The 20,854-nt window shown below is 45.7% G+C and overlaps 1 protein-coding gene across 3 annotated transcripts in view; it reads left to right on the forward strand.

Annotated features, from left to right (window-relative positions):
- ZFHX3 (zinc finger homeobox 3) overlaps positions 1–20,854 on the forward strand; it is a 246,768-nt gene that overhangs the window by 193,899 nt on the left and 32,015 nt on the right. For all 3 annotated transcript variants that reach the window (XM_055305892.1, XM_055305891.1, XM_055305893.1), the window contains one exon: positions 6,517–6,624. In XM_055305892.1, the coding sequence (XP_055161867.1) occupies positions 6,517–6,624 (108 nt within the window). The remainder of the gene's footprint in view (positions 1–6,516; positions 6,625–20,854) is intronic.

Consider the following 20,854-nt stretch of genomic DNA (forward strand, 5'->3'; position numbering starts at 1 on the left):
GGCTTGAAGTCTTGGAGTCCTTGCCTGCTTTACCCACCCACCCACCCTGCTCCCCACACCCTTACCCAGCCTCATCCTTCGCCCCTTTAAGGTTTCCTGCCTAGACTGTGGCAGTTGCATTTTACAATGTTCCACTTGCCAGTGTCGGTTTGGATTCCTGGACCCTTTGCTTTGTGATTTTGCATTTCCCCTCAATCTATATACCCTGTTAAGATGTAGAAAATAGAATGGACCAATTCAGCTTGCAATTAAAAATACTAATCAGGTGATTACACACAAGGCACTTCAGGGGAGACTTTATGTTTCCCATTCCGTGTGTCGGCATGAAAACATGCAGTCACGTTCACCAAGATGCTGAGTATATAAGGCGTGTTAAGAGAACGATACACACTTGTGGTAAGCAAAACCACGGTAACTTATGGGAAAATTTCTGGGACTGCCTCATTGTTGACCAGAAAACCTAATCGCTCGACGCTATGCCTTGCGTAGTGTCCAGCCACATGGCCAGGGCTGGAAAGAAACCGCCGGGAGAAAACCCTGAGTTAAATGTTCCCGAAAATGTGCTTGGGAATGTAGCAGAATGGATTCTTGGGTCCTGGATCTGAGCGTCACTGGACAGTTGGGAGAGCCCCCCCAGTGGTAGGACCCGTGGTCACCATGTGGTGAGATCATACTTGCCAAAATGTCATGGAGGGAGAACAGCATCGTTCATCCCAAGCGTTGCTGCCATTTATCTCTTCCTCCCTGGCTTGGAGAGGGAAGACAAGAGTAGGGGTGAAGAGCCAGGAACAGCAGGGCTGGCTGTCCATCAGCACCGTCGATCGTATCCTATTACGAGTTTCTGTTGCAGTAGAATTCTGACGCACTGGATCTTATTAGAAGTAGCGGTCTAGGCCTTGGGAGTATCTTCTATATGGTGGGATCTGATTTGACTTTACTTGCAAAAGGAAGCACGCATATTCTGTAGGGGATGTATAGCCAGTAGAGGTTTCCTACGGATAACAAAAGGCTGAGAGGACTGGGCACATTGGAGCGCTCTACCCTTTTCAGTTGTGCCAACCAACATTTCAGAAGGGCGACAGATGGACCACAGTGTCCTACGCTGAATCTGTAGCCACCGAGTCCAGCAACTGCATAGGACTTACAGCAACAGGGGACCAGACACAATCATGGAGTCCCACCCGCTACACATGCGGAGACGCCAGCGTATGTGGCTGCCACGTTCCGTGGTCCTCCTGCCGGTCCTAATGTTGCAGGCCTTTCTCACAAGCTTCTGTGGTTGTCGTTGGTTAATTAGGTTGAAAATGGAGAAAGGAAAAGCTTTAACCCTATCTTCAAAGTAGGCAGATTGGTTATTTTGTTTTTCAGAGAAGAGGTCCTATATACAATTAAAACTTGTTTCTGGTAAACCTCGTTCCAGGAAAGATGAGCTTTTAACAAAAGGCTTTTGACAGCTGCAGGCTATTTCATTTTTTTTAATGCCGAATGAAAAATCAATACATTTTTCTGGGTTATACATATTCAGAACAGGCCTGATATTTCCATTATAATGGAAAGTGGGTGTCTGTGCACATCTCGCCTGTCAGAGCTGCACCACCGCATTTTCCAAGCCACTGCTAAATATTTCAAACCTGATTTGATTGTGGTTCATGACAGCTAATGTTTCTCAGCTCTTGAGCCTGCCGACAGGCGAACGCACTTTATTTCACCCTCACCCTCAAATATGGCTCACCCCAAAGAAAAAGGAAAGAACAATTTCATTCTTCAGGGATCCCGGATTGTTGTATTATTTAACTAACGCGATCGCCTGAGAGCCCTGGCGATTCTTAGGAGAATCTCTAAATTTCTATCACACCAAGGTACTCCGGGGCAAGGTTTGAGTTGATCTACGTTGCCCTGTGAAGAGTTAGGAACAGAGGGACTAGTCCTCGCCATTGACCGACTCCCCTTCCGCCAAGTCGGAAAGCGATTTGTGAAGGACACCCAGTGGACGTGGCCCTTGGCCCCGGTGCCTTGGGAGCAGTATTGTGTTCTCGGCGGCTGCCGCGTTTCCTTGGGTCACACGCTGGGGGCATGCGTGCCGTGGTAGCCAGGCAGCCTTTACGGTGAGGCCACCTCCGCTCCTGCCTCGGCCCAGTCCTCCTTTCGTTCATCAGTGTCCAGGTGGTTCATAAAATTTTTGCAAATCAGCACGGGGCTGCCAGGTGGCAGGGACCCCTCCTCCTGGAGCAGATATCACCACACGTTGGGGAATCACACGGTCGCCCTCGCCGGCGTTAGCCGTATAAGGTATGTGAAGAGAATCATTGGCCTTGGTGGTTAGCGAAACCACCCTGACTGAAGGCAAATTTTCTGTAGCTGTGGCATCATCACGTCAAAAGCGTGAGGTGCCCCAGAACGCTTCCCTTTTAGAATATATTTCTCTGCTGAAATTCTCACACCTGCGGGCTCTGCGCTCCGCCAGGAGACAGGAGCGAGCAGCCTGGGTTTGGCCCGAGTGCTAGTAAGTGCTGTCTGGGAGAAGCGGTTGTGAAAAGGAGGCATTGATGGAAATAGATTTTTTTTTTTTAAAGACCTTCAGCCACTGTTTTATGGAGAAGGCAGAGGGGTAGCAGGAAGACCTCCCAGTTATTCAAGATTTGCTTCTGTTTCCTCAGCCCTTTACCATAAAAATACATTCAAATAGGAGGGGTGCCCTTGCCTGAGGCCCCTGGGGGGGTACCCATCACAGCAGCCTTCTGCTCTAGGGTTCGGAGCGGCACCCTCTCTGGAGTCTTCTGAGAAGCGGATGTGCTGCCCAGGTTGTGCTGGGCCTGCTGCCCCCTGCCAGGACCAGGCAGGGCATCGGGAGCAGACCTGACCTCCTCGCCCAGGGCCTGGCTGTGCCCTTGAGAGGACGTTCCTGGCGAGGAGTTCGGCTTGGTTCTGGAATATGACTAAACTCTTGGGGAAAAGTTGTTTTGATTTGTCTGTTTCAGCCTTAAAAGTAGCGCAGTGGCTGCCGTGTGTCTTACTAAAGGAAAGCAACTTCGTCCACTGAGGGAAAGACAGGATTTTCCAGATAACCCTGGATCGTCAGTCCATCAAGTCTTTTCCTACCGTCTGTTAGTTGCCGATACTATTTAGGGGAAAAAAAAAAACCCAAACAAACCCAACTTTCGTAATGACCCCAGCCAGTTGCCACTGACTTCCGGGGTGGCAGATGCAATCTGTGAGAAACTGCCCTCCTGCCTGCTTGCTCCATCAGCATGTGGGTGTCAGATACACCTTCCGAACAGGAATGAGGACTGGATTAGCAGCCCAGGGGTGCAGAGAGCTGAGGCCGTTGCTTCCCGGGTCCCCACGTGGTTCCCGTTGCAGCAAGACCAGGCCCTTTCTTGGGTGCCAGAGGCCTGGGTCTCAGTGAGTGGGGTTTCTCTAGGCTTGGGGACCAATAAAACACCGCCCACAAAACATTACGGGTCTGAGCTGTCCAGACAAATGCATAGTTTGTATCTCTGTTTTTTCATCATTTCTCTACCTTTATTGGTATTCAGAGCTCACAGTTTTCTGGTTACTGTCAGCCTGGGCTTTCATCCATTTTAAAGAGCAATTTTTCCTCTTGCTGTTGATGATGATGGTATAAAGACAGATGGTGTAACTGCTTATGAATGTCCTATTTTATTTCCCCGGGACCAGACAGTTCACTTGAAGACGTATATTATTTCCACATGCTCAGGTTGGGCCGCCCAGACGCTGTCTGCTGGGTTCAGCGAGCTGCCCTTCCGGGCCTCGCCATGCAGAGGGCGACACCTGTAGGTCGTAGGTGGAAGTGCACCCTGCTCGGCTGCGGGACCGCGTGCTTAGGTGGGGGTGAGGACCCGAGCCCCTTGTGAGGGAAGCTGTCCGGGAGTTTCCTGAGCATTTCTTCTAACACCAAGCATAGAACAGCCTTTTGGTGAATGAGTGACAAATGATAATATGAAACCTAGGCACTGAAAGAAAAGAAGAGGTTTTGATTTCTAAACGTTAACAATAAAGAAAAGGAGCGGGAAGAGAAAGTGAGTTTCTGAATTCACATCTGTCCCCCGTCCACTCATTAGAACTCAGCTGCCTTCACTTTTCTGCTTGTAGCAGGGCAGGGAGGGAAGAAAGCCAAGAACCCAGGAGGCTGATAGAACGAGGGCTCAGGAATATTCACAAAGCCCTGTGCGGTTTCCTTGCTCGTTGTTGCGATGATGTGCTTATTCTTCACACCCTGTGTCTTCTGAGTAAGACCTATTTGGAAGGGTCCGGAGAACTGGGGTCAGTGAGAGTGACCGTGAGTTCCCAATTCTGAGCTCCGATGGCTGTGGCCCACACGATGCGCTGACCTTGGAGGTGGTCTCCCTGCGGGCCCACTCCTTCCTTCCCGCCTCTGCAGAGCAGCACCTCAGATGCTGTTCTCCACATCAGGGTGTTGTCTGTTTCATAGGTGTCACACTCTGCATCTAAGGTGAGTGTGTGTGTGTGAGCGAGTGTGAGAGAGAGGGGGAGAGGAGGGGCCACTCGGCCATCTCTGCATAATCAAATTTGATTCATATCTACACTACTACAGATAGTTTGTGTCACAGCATGTACTGGGGCGAAGGAGTGTATTTTAAGAGCCCTCGTTCCTTTGGGCAGACCCAATTTAATACTGATTGACTGAATTCTGGTATCACCATTCAGGAAAGGATTTTATAATTATAGCATTGAACGGTTTTATCAATAGTGTAAAAATATGCATTGAACATCCTGGTTCAACATAATTAAGACTATGCATACGTCATACTGTGTAGTTTGGTTGTTATTCTCTACTAACACTCGTATATAAATTTTTTTCTCTACTCAGTGGTGTATAGTGTTAATATGGCACTGTATATCAGATTGACTTCACACCATGGTTGCCATGATTTTTCTCTGAACTAAAGAGGGGTATGGGGAGTCCTGACGTTAACTTCACTATGTCGTAAGACAAAAGGGAGATGCAGAGACTAATTAGATGGGGAGGTCTCTTAATTGGGGATGAAAATAAGCACTCTGTTATTTTGCCTATGTTCCCCAGGACTGCCTCATAAATCCTGGATTGGTGGGCATGAAGAAAGAATGTTCCCTGACCCCTGAATTCAGTTTTTCAGTCCTTGGACTTCCATTGTTTTTCCGGGAAGAATTAGGAAAATCTGACTTGAAGTAGATACTTTCTTCTTCAGGTGTTTTATATACCTCTGAGGTCATTTTACACTGAACTCCTCTTACTTCCTTTGCATGATGAAATTTAGAAGCTATTTTCTGCAGGTTTGGGGAGGGTAATACCCTGAAACATTGAAAAAGTAGGGTAGCAGCTCCAGAGACCTAGAGTGACACCAGTCTGAGCCCCAAGTCCCAATACTCGGTTCCTGTGCATCTGGTCTGGCACCAGCCCCCATGTAATCGATGCAAGCAGCCTGTTCTCATGTCCCTACATCCAGGACAGTGTGCTCTTCAGAGTCTAATAATTTCGTCATCAGCCCACCTCAGTTTGCCTGAATTTGTTAAATTCACTCATTTAACCCATTCTTAATAAATGTTTTGGATAATGATCCAGAGAGCCAGGAGAACAGGAGAGAAATCTCTTGCTCCCTTTCCATCAACATCTATAGGGTATCTTATAGCCTCTTCCTTCCTACTTGTGCAGGTGTTTTATGTCAGGAGTAACAAAATGACCATGTTGGAAATGACCATTCTTCTGTCTTCACCCAAAGCATTCTGTATTGAGCTGGAGAGAATTTCCATGGCTAGTTTTAAACCAGTGTTGGGCAAAGAATGGACTGGCTTCAAAAGAAAAATATGTGATGCTCTTAGAAATTTGTTTCCCTTTCTCTATAAATCTAGCTTCTTGCCACTGATGCCTGGCATGCCTACAGATGTTGTTTGTACAGATGTTGTTTGTTTTCTAGAACTCTTCACATTAATGAAATCCTATCACTGATAGTCTATGATCCTTGAGACTGTAATTGTTAAAAAGCAAGCAAACAAAAAACCAACAACCACCTCCCGCCGTGGTCTGGCACGTGCACACATACTGCGTGGCCTCTGCAGGGTCCATGGTAGGATCTAGCCTTGTTCACATCCAGGACGCACTGGGGTCAGAGCTAGGCAAGACCCAACATGTGGCTCCCTTTTTGCATTTTCAACTGTAAAAGACTTGCATGCAACTTCAGGAATTTAGATGGGAGCTGTTTCTTCAACAGGATTGGCTTTACGATATTAAAAGCTCAAATGAGGCATTCAGAATCCATCTGGAAATACCTAACATCCACACGTCTAGAGCGAGTCCGTCTCCTACCAGTGAATGGGGAAGGGAAAGACCTCGGCACCCCCGTGGTGCAGGCAGCCTTTTGGGGGCCACGAGGAGAGAGGAAGGACCATCATTGACATCTGTGTGTTGTGGTTGGTAATTTTTTGGAGTAGGAGTCAAGAGTCTTTCATCTTCTGATCACTTTTAATCCTTGACATTTTGTTTTTCTTCTATTTCAGAAGAAGCCATTGAAGATGTTGAAGGGCCCAGTGAAGCGGCTGCTGATCCAGAGGAGCTTGCTAAAGACCAGGAGAGTGGAGGCGAGAAGGACCAGAGCAAGTGGACAGGTAGCGTGTGTGTGCTGCCCTTGAACCCCTGACCTCTCTCCCCTGGAAGATTGAGGCTGACAGGTTAGGGAGTAGATGCATCCTTAACCTACCCAGAAAAACTGTTCTGTGTACTTGGAGAAGGGTCTGGGTTTTGCTTTCTTGAGTGGCCAGCTTCATTCTCCTTTTCTTACGTTATATGAAAGAATTTTTAAAGCTTTTCTTAAATGGCCCCAAAGCCAGCTTGTTTATTAGAGCATCCAGGTGTCTGGCTCTATGCCAGGGGCTTCTGTGTTTCTGAGGTCACACTGCTTTCCGCAGCTTCTCTCTGGAGCTGCTTCACCCTTGATGGAATTCTTCCTCCATTGAAGGTCCAGTTACCTAGCTCTGCTGCCCCCAAGCCCAGTGGCAGGGTTTGCCCTGTGCACCTTGACTGGGAGGTCACCCATGAATCTCCAAGGAGTCAGCATTGTAGAACGGGCTTTGTTCTGCACACTGCGTGTCCCACCTTGCCCCTGCGGTGAGCGCCCACACCCTGAAACGCACCCAGAGCGGGGCAGGGGGTGAAGCCAGGCATAACGACATGGTACCAAAACCAGAAGAAGTTGATGTCAGGAAGGGAAGTGCTATTTCTGGAAAACTTAGTATTGTGAGAGGGGGAACAGCTATCTCTTGTGATGACAGGATTGCTGTATTGGAGGAAAGAAGAGCCGAGACTGAGAAGAAAAACTTAGAGGTGTTTTGTTGTTGTTGTTGTTGTTGTTGTTGTTGTTTTGGAGGAGCCAAGTTGTTTCTGAGAAGAGTTCTCAGGACAGGTCAGTCTCCCAGAAACCACCACAGTTCTTAGAGGAAATGGTATGACAAGCAAAGGAAATTATTTTATTTGGTCAACCTAATTCTTACTGCCTTCCATTATTAATATTGTAATACTTTGTGTTTTTTCAAGAAAATATTTACCTTCTAGAGTCTGTATTGGTTGGGCCTTTGTTACTTTTCCAGGCACGACTGTTCTTAAATCATGTCAGTGTTGGCCTTCTCTATTTAAACAAGATACAGAATCTTGGAGAGAGGCCAGGGGAGAGCAATGAAAATCACTGAAGGCTGAGAAATATTGCCTCTGAAAAGAGGCTGAAGAAATTGGGGCTGTTCAGTCTGTAAAGGAGAAATTCGAGAGGCAGCTTAACAGCTTCCAAATTTCAGGAGGGATGGGGCGGAGTAGGTGATGCGCCTGTTCAGTGTTTCCTGGGACAGAGAAACAGGGTGTCACGGCCGCTGAGTGAGCGACTGGCATGCTAGGTGGACTTAACTGTCCTTTTTTGAACTGTGGCCACTGTGGTGGCCAGAGGCCTGCACTTGAGAGATGCTGAAGGACAGGGCCGAGCACCCTAGGAGGGGTTGCCAGGGCAGGCTGGGAGCAGGACACAGATGTCTGTCCTCAGAGGTCTTGATCACAGGGGAGGATCGTGCTGTGTTGCTTGTCACACTGGGTTTTTCCTGTACTGTCAAAGCGAAATGGACACACACTTTGCAGACAGAGAGGATCTGGGCAAAATGATTTCACACTTGCTGTTGGAAGGCCGAGTAACCTTCCAGGCCATCTGTCCTTTGTTTTCACAGTGTGGGTCCCTGGTTTCTAATCCTGGCTCTGCCACTTATTAGTTATGTGACCTTAACCTTTCTGTGCCTCTGTTTCTCATATGAGATGGGGGATTAAAAATAGTACCTATTTTCAGAGGATCGCCGTGAGGATTATATGAATATGGGAATCTTAGAACAATGCCTGGCATATAGGAAGCTCTATGTTAGGAAGGTTTTTGTTGCTATTTTAATAATTTAGTTAGATGAGGAAAAGTAGTAGGGGTTTCTCTTTGGGTCCTTTCCTATGAAGGTGAAACTGTTGCCTGGCAGGTGTGGTTTCTAGGAGTTTCGAGAAGCTGAGGGGAGGAACAGCATATAAGAACTTAGTAGGATCACGCTGATAGTATGTGGTGTGCATTGCCTGCATTCTGTGTGCTACAGACACTGAGTATATGACAACATGTAACTGCCATTTGCAAAATTTCCACTGTGCGCCAGGCCCGTACCGAGCATCTCACACGTGCTCCCCTAATTCTAAGACTAGTTGAGGGCAAGCTTGCTCAGTTGAGGGTAAGCTCGCTCGGTTGAGGGTGGTTTATTTAAATCACATTCAGAATGTTGAGAATTCAGTGGGTGTGTGTCCTTACAGAGCTAGTGGACATGCCAGGCCATCAGGAGCATCATAAATATGAGCTCTTTAATAAAGCCCCACTTTCTCGTTCATTCGTTCGTTCATTCATTCATTCATTCAAACAACAGTCTGCACTGTATCTCCAGAAGATAGAGATGAGACAGAGAGAGAAACCACGGATGAATGACTCAGAGGTGCCCCTTACCAGTCACATAGTAGTAAAGTGAGAAGGGACAATTCTTTCCTGACTCCTGTGAATGATCCTCTTTTGACCCGAAGCATAATTTTGTCTATGTTGTCTGAGTGTGTAATGACAGGCTTTATTAAGGTACTTGAGCCGATTTGATCTTGGAATCGATACAGGTGGCAGCAACCTCTTCGCAGCTTTCTTTGGGATCCTTACTATTTTATAAAAAAGAAATACCTGCGTTTGTTCCATTTATGCCCTAAATTGAACTGTTCCTATCTGATTAAATGTGATGGGGAGTGCTTCCTCCTAGCAAATAAATAAATAGTGATTTCACAATTTGTACTGTTGATTAGTGGCCGCTCACGGTGCAGATTAATAATATTTCAAGTGAGCCTGGATAATTGACATTTTCTCGGCTATTGATTATGTAGTTTGGGGTTTGTACAGGAATGGATAATCTTTGCTAAAAATTTTTAGTCATTTATTTTTATATTGGAATGGGACTCCTGATTTCCTTTTTGGTGTCCGTTGGTCATCCTCTTTGGGCTTCTTTATTTAGATGTCAGGTCTTTGACCTCAAGTGGCAGCAAGGCAAGATAGTGGTTTGAATCACAGCAGCATCGATTCCACGGCCCGTGGCTGGATCCCAACCATGAGCAGGGCACCGGGCAGAGTTCCACTGATCACAAGTTCCATGATGACAGGCCCTGCCTTCAGGGAGCGTAGCACTCCGTGGGGATTTCAGGAACAGACCTAACCATCAGAACCGTGTTCTATAGGCCAGTGCTGCCCCTTGGAACTCCCTGGGCTGATAAAAAGGTTCTGCCTCTACACAGTACAGTACGGTAGCCCTAGCCACGGTGGCTGGTAAGCCCTTGAAGTGTAGCTAGTACCACTGAGGCAGTAGATTTTATTTCATTGCAATGCATTGAAATGCAGCTCTTTACACCCTGAAAGTGCAGCTGTAGATAATCAAAAGGAACAAAACTACCCCTGAAAGGATGCACCCCAGATACTCTAATTTCTCAGTTATTGTTAAGGCCATATTAATTAAGCTTTACCTGTGTACCAGGCACCGTTCCAGTGCATCACACCTGCTTCCCAGCAGGCATGCCAGGAGTCCTCACAGGTGCACAGGTACTGATCTCTAGGGCCCTTGAGTTGCCCACATGGGGCTGGGGGCTGCTGAAGCAGGGGCCCGTTGGATTTTCATCTGCCCACACTAACTTGCCGTCATTTTCTGCGTATACTGTGACATGAAAGAGAGTTGGGAAGCTCTGCTTTACACACGTTCCCGCTTCTCACTCTGTGAGATAAATGCTGTGAGTAACCACCACCCGCACCCCTTCCTCAGCCCCCTACCACTGTGCAGAGAGCAGTAAACTGAGCCCGGGAGAGCTGAGCCTGTGCAGGGTGCCAGAGGTACACACACGGGTTCAGATTTGCAGACTGGCTGTGCTGTTTAGGACAGAGCCTGAGTTCCTACAGGTATACTGTCCCATCTCTCCAGGAATGGGATTTTTCAGCATGATCATTTGATCTTGCTTTCATCTCCATTTTGGACAGCAGCAACAGTAACATGACGCGACTTGCTTGTGCAAGAATGAGTTGGATCGTCCACCATGAATATACTTGGTAGTAAGTCCACATCTTGCTCAGTGGTGAAGTGGACCACTCAGCTAATGGCCTTGGTGTCTGGAGCCTCAGGCATCTCATCTGTAAAACATGGACAGGTGACACCCACCAGCACACCCTGGGGTCCATGATGAGAGTTCTTGAGGGTTCCACGATGGCCAGTAGTGGCACATGTACAAATGGCGGCCTTTGATAAGCCCTTCAGAGATCACATCCACGCACAGTGAGTGTAAAGTACTCTTGTGGGCCAACGGAGGGTGCAGGAAGGTTCTTTGAAACTAAGTCTCTTTCCTAATGCACAGCAATTTCCACCATCCAACTTTGTGGTTTTCTCTTTTGAAACATGAAAATGATCCCTCGTTCTCTTTTAGCAGTGTGTGGATTTAAAAGTGTGTGTTCTAGATTGAAGAGCCCCCAGTGTCGGCAACTGAACAATAATTAATGCAGTGATTATCCAATCAACCATTAATTGCTATAAATTAAGTGATATACAATTAATGTGATGCTTTATCACCAATAATTAGGGGAAAAAATTGAACTCTTGGCAAAGAATCATAGCAAGATGGTTATTTAAATCCTGTAGCCGCCATGGTTTCCAGCCACAGAGCACTAAACTGGATCTAGTTAAGCTAATTTGAGACAAGATGACCAGGGGGTGTTGGTGCTTTAAAAAACAAAGACAGGGCCATAGCCCAACTGAAAATGCCAACATGATAATGCTCCAGAAATCTCTAACTGATGTCCATGTCTCTATTTTTGGAAGATTTTGAGTTATAATTGTAGTTCGAGTGTTGTTTTTCTAGGGGAATGGCCTGAAGGGATTTTATTTTATTAATTTTTTTAAAATCCATGATGCTCACCTAACACAGAGCAATTAGTGCAGTGGAGCGTCCCTGATTTGAATCCATGGAAGATTGCTATTAAAGGAGGTATTAGCAGGCCGGCAAGGTCTGGGCGACTGTGAGGGAGAAGTGTGTTTATGGAATATGGTGCTGGCAGGCATGATTTCAATCGGGTTTGACATGTTTAACATAAATGTATAGTGTATGGCTCTTGCTGCATATGAATAATTCCTACAAACCCACTGCCTTTCTAATTACTGAGGTTGAAAAAAAGCGGGTCAGGCACATCCTGGTGGAAATCTATTACCAGCCGTCCTCCTATTCTCCCTGTTGTTTACAGCTTTGTATAAATAGGGATGCCACTGTATGGAGAACTTAGTGCCTCAAGTATAATCTGTGACAGAGAATGGAAAGGGGCTGGAAAGAAATACCTTTTTTTTTTTAATTGAGTCGATTAAGATAAAAGAAAGTATATGCTGAGAGGAAGTGTTATGGGTTTGGAGTAGCCCTGGCCAGTTATAGGAGCCAGAAGCCCCAGGCTCAAGGCCTGGTTCTGCCGCGGAGATGAGCTACATGACCTCAGGTCTCTGGTCCATAGTTTCAAAATCTGTAAAATGGCAGGTTTGTACTAAATAGGTTCTTGCAGTTCTGGAGCTCCTTAAAGATAGAATTGGGGGAGGAAGAGTTGCACAGGAAAATCTTGGAGAATATTAATTTCTAAAGTTGAAATGCTGGTAACTTGCCAGGATTTCCCTAGTCTCCCACCAGTTGTGATGGCGTGGGCCAGGAGTCTGCATTGAGTTCACGTAGGCCCCTTTGGCTTTTTCCATGAGGGTCGAACCACGCCAGGCCGCCTTCCTTGGTGGGGTAGCAGAGCTCTGCATGCTCTCACCTGGTCCTGTGTGACTGGAGTGCATCACCCTGTGTTGTCAGAGCCCCGTGTGATGAGGACATCAGGGGAGGAGCCCCTGGAGATTCATGTGGGTGCCTTTGAGTGACCACCCATCCCAGCTCTGTTTTTAGCTGGAAACCAGGCTGTTCACCACCAGCACCATACCTCTCTAGAAATCATTTCAGCCTAAATCTCTGTCCTTCTGGCATTTGGTTCTATTTTTCTACCTCACCCAAAAGTAAATTTGTCTTTGCAGTAGGGTGTGTGTGAGGGAATGCTGGGAGCCTGGCTCACATGGCTCCTTTGTGGTTCACATTCCTGCCAACGGAAACCGTTTTTGGTTTTACGTTTCACACACGAATGGGAATTGTGCAGCTATGTGGGCTTTTCCAGAGTCCTCTGTTCCCTTTCTCCACCTCCATTCCCCACTCTCTTTTTTTCTCTCTTTCTTTTTTTTTTTTTTTCCAGGCCGCTTTCAGTATAACTTGGCTGCTTAAAGTCACTGCAGGCAGAAATCTGCCTCACGATTGGAAACAAACCATTCGAACTATTTTTATGTTGGGAAGCAAAAATAGATACAGGGTGTGGTGTATCTCTGGACTCGCCTGAATTCCAGTAATTCAGAGGTCTTGGCTTTGAGATTTTATATTGTAAATTCTAAGAGAGGGAGAGGGACCACATCAATTGAGCAAATATTTTTGCATGCAGTAACAAAATTAGCAGAGGTAATCTAAGGCAGATACAGGATATGCAAAAAAGTAAGGAACTCCCTTTTTGGGACATCATATGTAACCGTGGTACAGTATGATGAGAACACTCATCCAAGGTATAAAGGGCAGTAGAAATGGAGATTAAGGACCAATCATTTTTCATCACTGTAGAAAATACCTTATAGATTTACATATTATTTTGCAAGGGGGCCCATGTGAATCTTGCTCTGTTTCAGTTTTAGCTTTTGTGCTGATGGGGGAAGCACTTCTGTTATTAGAATCCTATCTTAGGGATCCCTGGGTGGCGCAGCGGTTTGGCGCCTGCCTTTGGCCCAGGGCGCGATCCTGGAGACCCGGGATCGAATCCCACATCGGGCTCCCGGTGCATGGAGCCTGCTTCTCCCTCTGCCTGTGTCTCTGCCTCTCTCTCTCTCTCTCTCTCTGTGACTATCATAAATAAATGAAAATTAAAAAAAAAAAAAAAAGAATCCTATCTTAGTATTTGATTAAAAAAAAAAAACACCATAGTACCTTTCTCAGAGGATATCTGAACATTTCATTAGGCTTTCACATTCTTCCTGGCCCAACATTCTGTTTTGTAGACTAGAGAAGTATGACACATAGATGGTGAACACCTGGGGGCCAGATTTGTGATCAAATCACAATTTGCCTTGTGTGTCCGGGACATACTCCCCACATCATAAAGCTAAAGAACACATAACATGGTAGCTTGCTCTTATTATATGAAGATTGGAGAAGAAGACTTGAAAATCCTGTTTCTCTCGTTTTCAGACAGGATTGTGAGTTCTTCATGATCTGAGTTTTGTGGTATTCATTCATTTGTGTGTATGGGGGGGGTTGCTTCATAAGACTTTCTTTTTTAGAGAGCAGTTTTAGTTTACAGCAAAACTGACAGGGAGGCACAGAGATTTTCTATCACCCTCTGCCCCCACGCATACATAGCTCCCCCCGACAATCAACATCACTCACCAGAATGCACTTTTTTTAACCAGTGATGAACCATTGACACATCAGAAATCACTCCAACTCCACAGTTTGTCTTAGGAGTCACTCTTACTGTTGTACATCCTGTGGGTTTGAACAAAAGTATACTGACATATATCCATCATTATATATATTTCCACTGCCCTGAAAATCTTCCGCGCTCTGTCTCTTCATCTCTTCCCCATGTGGCATTCATTCATTTCTATAATTTCCAGCACTTAGCAAGGACTTGATACCGTTTGAATGTTTGATTAACAGTCAGTTTGGTTAAATAACGTGACCATAGGGCAGCCCCGGTGGCGCAGCGGTTTAGCGCCGCCTGCAGCCTGGGGTGTGATCCTGGAGACCCTGGATTGAGTCCCACATCAGGCTTCCTGCATGGAGCCTGCTTCTCCCTCTGCCTGTGTCTGTGCCTCTCTCTCGCTCTCTCTGAATGAATAAATAAATAAATCTTTAAAAAAAAAATAACGTGACCATAGACATTTTCAAGTCCAGGACATTCTACTTTCTGCTTTTTAGACATCAAACCTGTGGGTTAGTAGGATTGCTCCATGTTAGTATATAGAAAAGGCAAATTTTGGGTATCTGTGCTTCTTTAACAACCAAGGCCCTCATGGGCCCATATTGTGTCCCAGAGCTCTTTCTAAAAAGGAAACCACAGCAAGCAGCGTTTGAGTTCTCACTGTGCGCTAGACTCTGTGGTAGGTTTCGTATGTCCGATCTCTTGCCAGCCTCACACAGAAACCCTATGAGTCAACACTGCCATCCTACTGATGGGTGAGGAAACTGAGAGCTCAGTGTAGTCAAGTAAAATGCTCAAGGTGACACCGCCAGCTTGGGAACCAAGGTGTGGTGAGCACTGCAAACCACTGCGATTCGTTACCTGGCAAGAGGGGGCTGATGTCTTTGTATAAAGGGAACTCCTGTCACAAGAAAACATGAGGGTAACATCAGCTCTCAAGAAGTCCCTAAAGGTACACAAGAGCCACATCCCCACCTCTTTGCACAGATCATTCATCTCAGCCCTTTGGAATGCTATGCGCAAATCATACATGGGACTCAGTGGGTACTGAGAGAAGCATTGATATAAATGTGTACGCGGTTCCCCCTCTCTCTACTGTGAGAGGACCACGACCAGGCCTTTCTAGTGGTCTTAATACTTATTTTCCACCCTCACAGGAGCTTGAGTGATGATGTCTTTCTTCCCTAAGTACAGATTCTCACACTGCCCTGCCAAACCTAAACTAGCAAGAACAAAACAAAACCAACCCCAAAAACAGACAAACAAAACAAAAAACAACCCTGGGCAGATCACGGGGGAAGTTGATATGAAACGGTGCTGAGAAGTTCAGAGCTCTTGGGACCTGCCACCAAGGCTGGGCCTGGATTTTATTGTTGATTTTCACAAGTTCACTTCTATTCTAAAAATTTAATCTTTTAGGAAGATAGGTTTGGAATGGAGAAAAAACTGGAAGAGTATTGTTACAGTCCAGTCTCTGGGAATCTATGCTGTGTTGGGGCTCAGAGACCCTAACTAACCTAATTAATATTTGATTTGATGGGGACTGGATGAACGTCTGTTAATTAACTTTGGCCTGGGCTCTGAATGACCCACAGTGCCTCTTTGTTTTGCCCTACATCTTAAACCTCTGAACTGTTTCCTCTGTCATTTCAAGGGTCTCGGAGGTCCTTTCCACTCTGGTTTTCTCCAAATCCCTGGTCTTCACAATCCTGTAATTAGGCCAGGGGGCAGAGTGATAGCGCAGCTCCTACCTTGCCCCCTGACCATGGCCATCCATCCTCAAGGACGCCGTGACCACAGATGGCACCTGGGCACAGCTCAGGAGGCTGTGCCAGAGGGAGCCAGCAGACTTTGGGGGAAACTGACAAGAGGCCAGAAGTGGGCCGACTGGTTAATACCTCAAAGTGAGGGATCAGGGCTGGCACACAAGCCAGGCTCATGGTGACAGCCCAGTGTCTAGAAGTTATTAAATAAAGTGACAGCCAATATTGGTCTAAAAGGTGGTCGCCGGTGGCTCTGTTTTGTAAGGGTGGCTCCTTCTCAAACTTGATACACAGGGGACAAGGTATCTTGAAATCAAATTACGGGATGGCCCTGGGGGAGCTCAAATCAGTACAGTTAAGCAGCCTTATGCATATTTCAATAAGGAATTAGTGTAACAGATTGATGCCTCTGATGTAGGGCTTAGCACTATTTTTTCCCCAAAGATGCAGAGCAAGAGCAGCAGCCACTAGTCTGCATGGGGCCACTATCCCACCTGAGGCTGCTTACTGGGAAAGCAGAGCCCCCCACCCCCAGCCCAGTGTGATCTTCCTTTCCCAGATTGCTGACTTGAATGCACAGGGGCTATGGAGGATCTCTGCGTCCTTCCCAGGGGGACCCGGGGTTGATGAGGCCTGCTGGTGCCAAGACCAGGCAAGCCAGCACTGAAAAGAAGCCCCCTCCTCCGGCAAAGTGGAAAGAGCCCACAAGTGTCTGCCCCCTTTTCACTGAAATTCTCCAGGACAGATAGAACAAGACTAGCGGGTCCACCACCTGCTGGGTCCCCTCATTTAACTCTGGTCCCACCAATTACAGAAAGCATTGACTCTGATGGTGGTTTTCAAAATATGGTCCATGAGCCATCAGCATCACTCAGGAACTCACTCAAAATGCAAATTCTCTGAATCAGATGTATTTAGGGGTGTGTGGCCTGCTATCCGTGTTTTAACAAGGCCTCCCAGGGATTTCTGACACACACTTGAGTCTGAGAACCTTGGGGCTATGATCTTAGGACATGCTTTGAGGTTTTGAGAACTATTTCTCCTCTAACTGAATGGCAGGTCCTAAGCCCCTGCTGGGTGCAGTAGGTACTGGGCTCTCCTGAAAGGCTGTCATGCCTAGAGAGAAGAGGCACAAGTCCTGAGTTGGGCAGATATCATCTCCTACAGCAGGACTGGAGAGAGGTTTGGTCAGAAAGACTGTTCACAATGAGGAATGATTCAAGGCCTAGAAATCGTTCCCTGATACTGGCTACAAGTAATAGGAGGGAAGGGGACACGGTATCTTTGTACTGTTGCAATCTCCTGTGAATCTATAATTATTTTCAAATAAAAAGCAAAATAATAATAGCAGCAACAGCAATACGTAAGGTCTTCTGCATTTTCAAAGTGCTGGCCTGTCGAGTTCACATCTGACTTGGAAGAGAAAAATAATTAGCTGTTCGCTGAGTACGAGTTACACCCATCTGTAGTATTACTCAAATTTTCTTTGAAGCCCTTTATAGAAACAGAAAGACATGTCTGATAAGTTGATGATAACAGCGTGTCTTACTCTACACATCGAGGCATATTCTTACACTTCTTGAGTAGGTGGTTGCACTTCTCTAAAACGCTTTCTAGGGATGTATACAAGTAGCATAACTTGCACTTAACAGAGAATTAGACTGTGTCTGAACAGAAGGTTCTTTCGTAACCCCACTGGGCTGGAGTTTGAGACATATCCCACACCTCTGGGGCAGGGAAAGGAAAGGAGCCCCAGCTTTGTTTTAGCCACAGCATGGAGACCACCCCCCTGGGTGCATGTAACCAGTGCGCGCCTCTGATTCCTCTTTGAACCATCTTTAAGTGCTTGGAGGCAGAGTGAGACCATGCATGTTTAAAGACCAAGTTGGCAGCAAGGCAAATCCTTTAGAGGAACTGTTGTTGTCTGTATTAGGGGAGGAAGAGAGTTTAGCCAGATCTCTGGCCACTCATTAAGTGCAGTAGTTCCATAGGAGATGCGAGTATGAAATCCTAGCCAGTCCTCTGGGGAAGGAACTGCCAGCAAATGCCAAGAGCGCCTCCACTTTCAGTGACAGTATAAAGATCACAAAGTCCAGAAGCACAGATTACCCTGTGATAAGATTGCATTTTTGTTGTCTGGAGGAAGTATGAGGCTCCTGAGAAGCTGAAGGAGAAGACCTATGGAAAGATCACACTGTACCTTTCATTTCATTGTAATTATGAGCTGAAATGACCATTTTCAGATCTAGTGAAGCTTCTGAGTCCAGTGTGCTGGGGTAGTTATCCCAACTCAAACACTGATAGGGAGGTGTGTGAATTTTTTTTCTCCTAGTCAGTGGAGATAGATGAAAGATTGCTGTAAATTTCTGGGGCAGGTGGCAAGCTGGTTTACCGAACGCAAGGCGATGAGAACCTCTGGCTTACGGAAAGTAGCATGAATTAATAATCATTTAATTGGCTCCTCCATTATGTTGCTGGTTTGGGAGATGGAAGTTTAGATGGAGGGGCTGTCAGTGGTACTTTAGCCAAGGGTTTGACAGTTGAGACTTGGAGGTGGCAGCTGCCTTTGGCTTCTCCACAAGGAGTAAATGTCTGGCAGCAGCCAAGGCCCTCAGGGGGCTCACCTTGGGGCCCCCACAAGGTGGAGGATCCAAATGCCACCCCACCATGGGGAGAAGAAATGCAGAAGAAAACTCCCAGCAACATGAACAGCTCAGTGCGTGCCCAGGAGCTCCCTGAGGGGGAGGTCCCCGGGCAAAGGGAGGTGGCCTTTGGCACAGAAGATCTGCCAGGCCAATAGCCTCATTGATGTGTTGAGTGATGAGACGAATTTTGTTTGTGAAATATAGAAACTACTTCCAAGTACTGTAGTTTTTTGGGAGGACAAGTTGATGTCTTGACTGATAGTTGGAGGAAGCAAAAACTTCTACTTTATTTCCTATTTTTCTTAAACTTTCTTTTTCATGACTCAGCAACTCCATGCCTTACCTGGCTTCAGAGTTGTACAGACCACATCACCAGATGACAAATGGGTCATTAAGTCCACTGGTGGTCTGTTGTATTGTGAGTACATCTTTCAAACCTTCTTTGGCCAAAATTTCAGTGACTCAGATTTTAATTCATTAGTGAGGATTGGAATTGGAAGACTGGTTCTATCAGGTGACATTATAGAGGCTGTGTTTTCAACCATTCTTGGCCATTCTATAAGCTCCCTAAGTTTATACTATTCTTACCTCTTTTTTAAAGTAAGTCACTTCATACATGAAACTTTATTCGCCTTGTTTTAATTATTTTGTGTGCCTAGAACTTAAGACTATTTTTTGAAAATTGCAAGCAAAACCTGCATGATTTCAGGTAGGTGCTCCTCTTCTCCCAACTTCCTCTAATTAAGTATGACAAGAGGGGTACCTTTTTAAATAATTATTTTTAGATGCTATATACTTTCCAAATATGGTAAAAGCATGAGTAATCTGGAAGTTGATGTCTCCATGCATAAATGATCCTTCCCCCCACCCCCCCACCCCCTCCCCAAGGAAGCCATGCCTCGACAACTGTGTTTCCTTTGGGGATAAAATTATTTTGCCTCATGTGTAGAGAATAAAATAGTCATGAATCAGGTCTGCCTCTCTTAGTATTTGTCTTTGGCAGTTGTGGTGGCCAACCCATCACAGTTCAACAGGAAATGGTAGCTTTTGGCCTAGAAAGCCAACTTTGAATTTTTCGGACCCTATAAGGAGGACATGCCAGTCCTTTCTGTGCCTCATCAGCAAGTTGGGTAGGACAGCCATAACCCCTAACAAGCAAGGCTTTTTCACTCCTTATAGAAAGTTTGTGTGCCAAGGAATGTACAGCTCACATACTATCAGGTTGTGGTAGGGGTTTGACCCACCATCCCACCATCACTGTTCCATCTGCCTAGCTTTATAGAGTATGAAATCTGTAACATATGCACTTCTGTGGTTCCTTGCCACATTTCTATCCCCCCTCCAAGTGCCAGGAGCCCAGCATGTTGCCCGTGGAAGATTTGTTGAGTTTTAACACATATTTTTGTATGACACAGCTGCCAAAATGAGAAAATTGCTTTAACCAGCAAAGTTAAAAAAAAAATACCACCTGATGTTTTGCACAGTATGGATCCAAATATCAACGTTTTCATGGACAGTTGAATTTAAATGCTGAACTATTTAATTATAATATTAAGAATAATGTAACTACCTGGCAACCTTAGAAAATGGGAAAATGGTCCATGATTCCATTACCTAAATACAACAATCATTTTCTTCTAGTCTTTTCAAGTACCTGTTTTTTTCCATAGCTATATCATGGTGTAATGCACATTTTATCTTATTTTTTCTTCTGATAAGCGTTCTCAGTAACTTTCTACATTGGTTCACAGCTATCATTCTTAATGTCTCTAGTATCCAGGAGAGGAAGCTATACCATTGTTTACTTGACCATGCCGTGATCTAAGAGACCTAGATTGTTTCCAATTCATATTGTGATTATTATAAAAACCACTACAGGTAGTAACCCTTGAAGTTGTTTGACTTTATGTTGCCAGTATAAACCAAAAGTTCCAGGCACTGTTTAAAGTAAGGCTTGTCTCTGAAGTGTATGTATTTTCAATTAACTACTGTGATGTCATAGTGGCCTTAAAGTGACCAGTAATTGATTCTTTAAATAATGTTTCCTAGACTGTGACATCTCTCCTAGAATTTAAGTTAAAGTTTAGAGAAGTCTTCAAAACAAAACCACAGTACTTTCTTTCTTGGTATTCATACAACCCCATTCACTTAGGCCTACAATGTATGCTAGTGACAGAACTAAAATAGAAATTGATTTTGAGACTCGGGCCCTTTTGAAGTAGTTCAGAGAGAAGCAGCTTGAGGAAGCCTCAGACTGTGGCCTGTAGTCAACCTTCATCCAGCATGCCTGTGGAGAACTTGCACAACTGTTTGCACGTCTACAGAAATTGTGTAAAAA

Source organism: Nyctereutes procyonoides, unplaced genomic scaffold (genome assembly GCF_905146905.1).
Source record: "Nyctereutes procyonoides isolate TBG_1078 unplaced genomic scaffold, NYPRO_anot_genome, whole genome shotgun sequence".
NCBI lineage: Eukaryota > Metazoa > Chordata > Mammalia > Carnivora > Canidae > Nyctereutes > Nyctereutes procyonoides.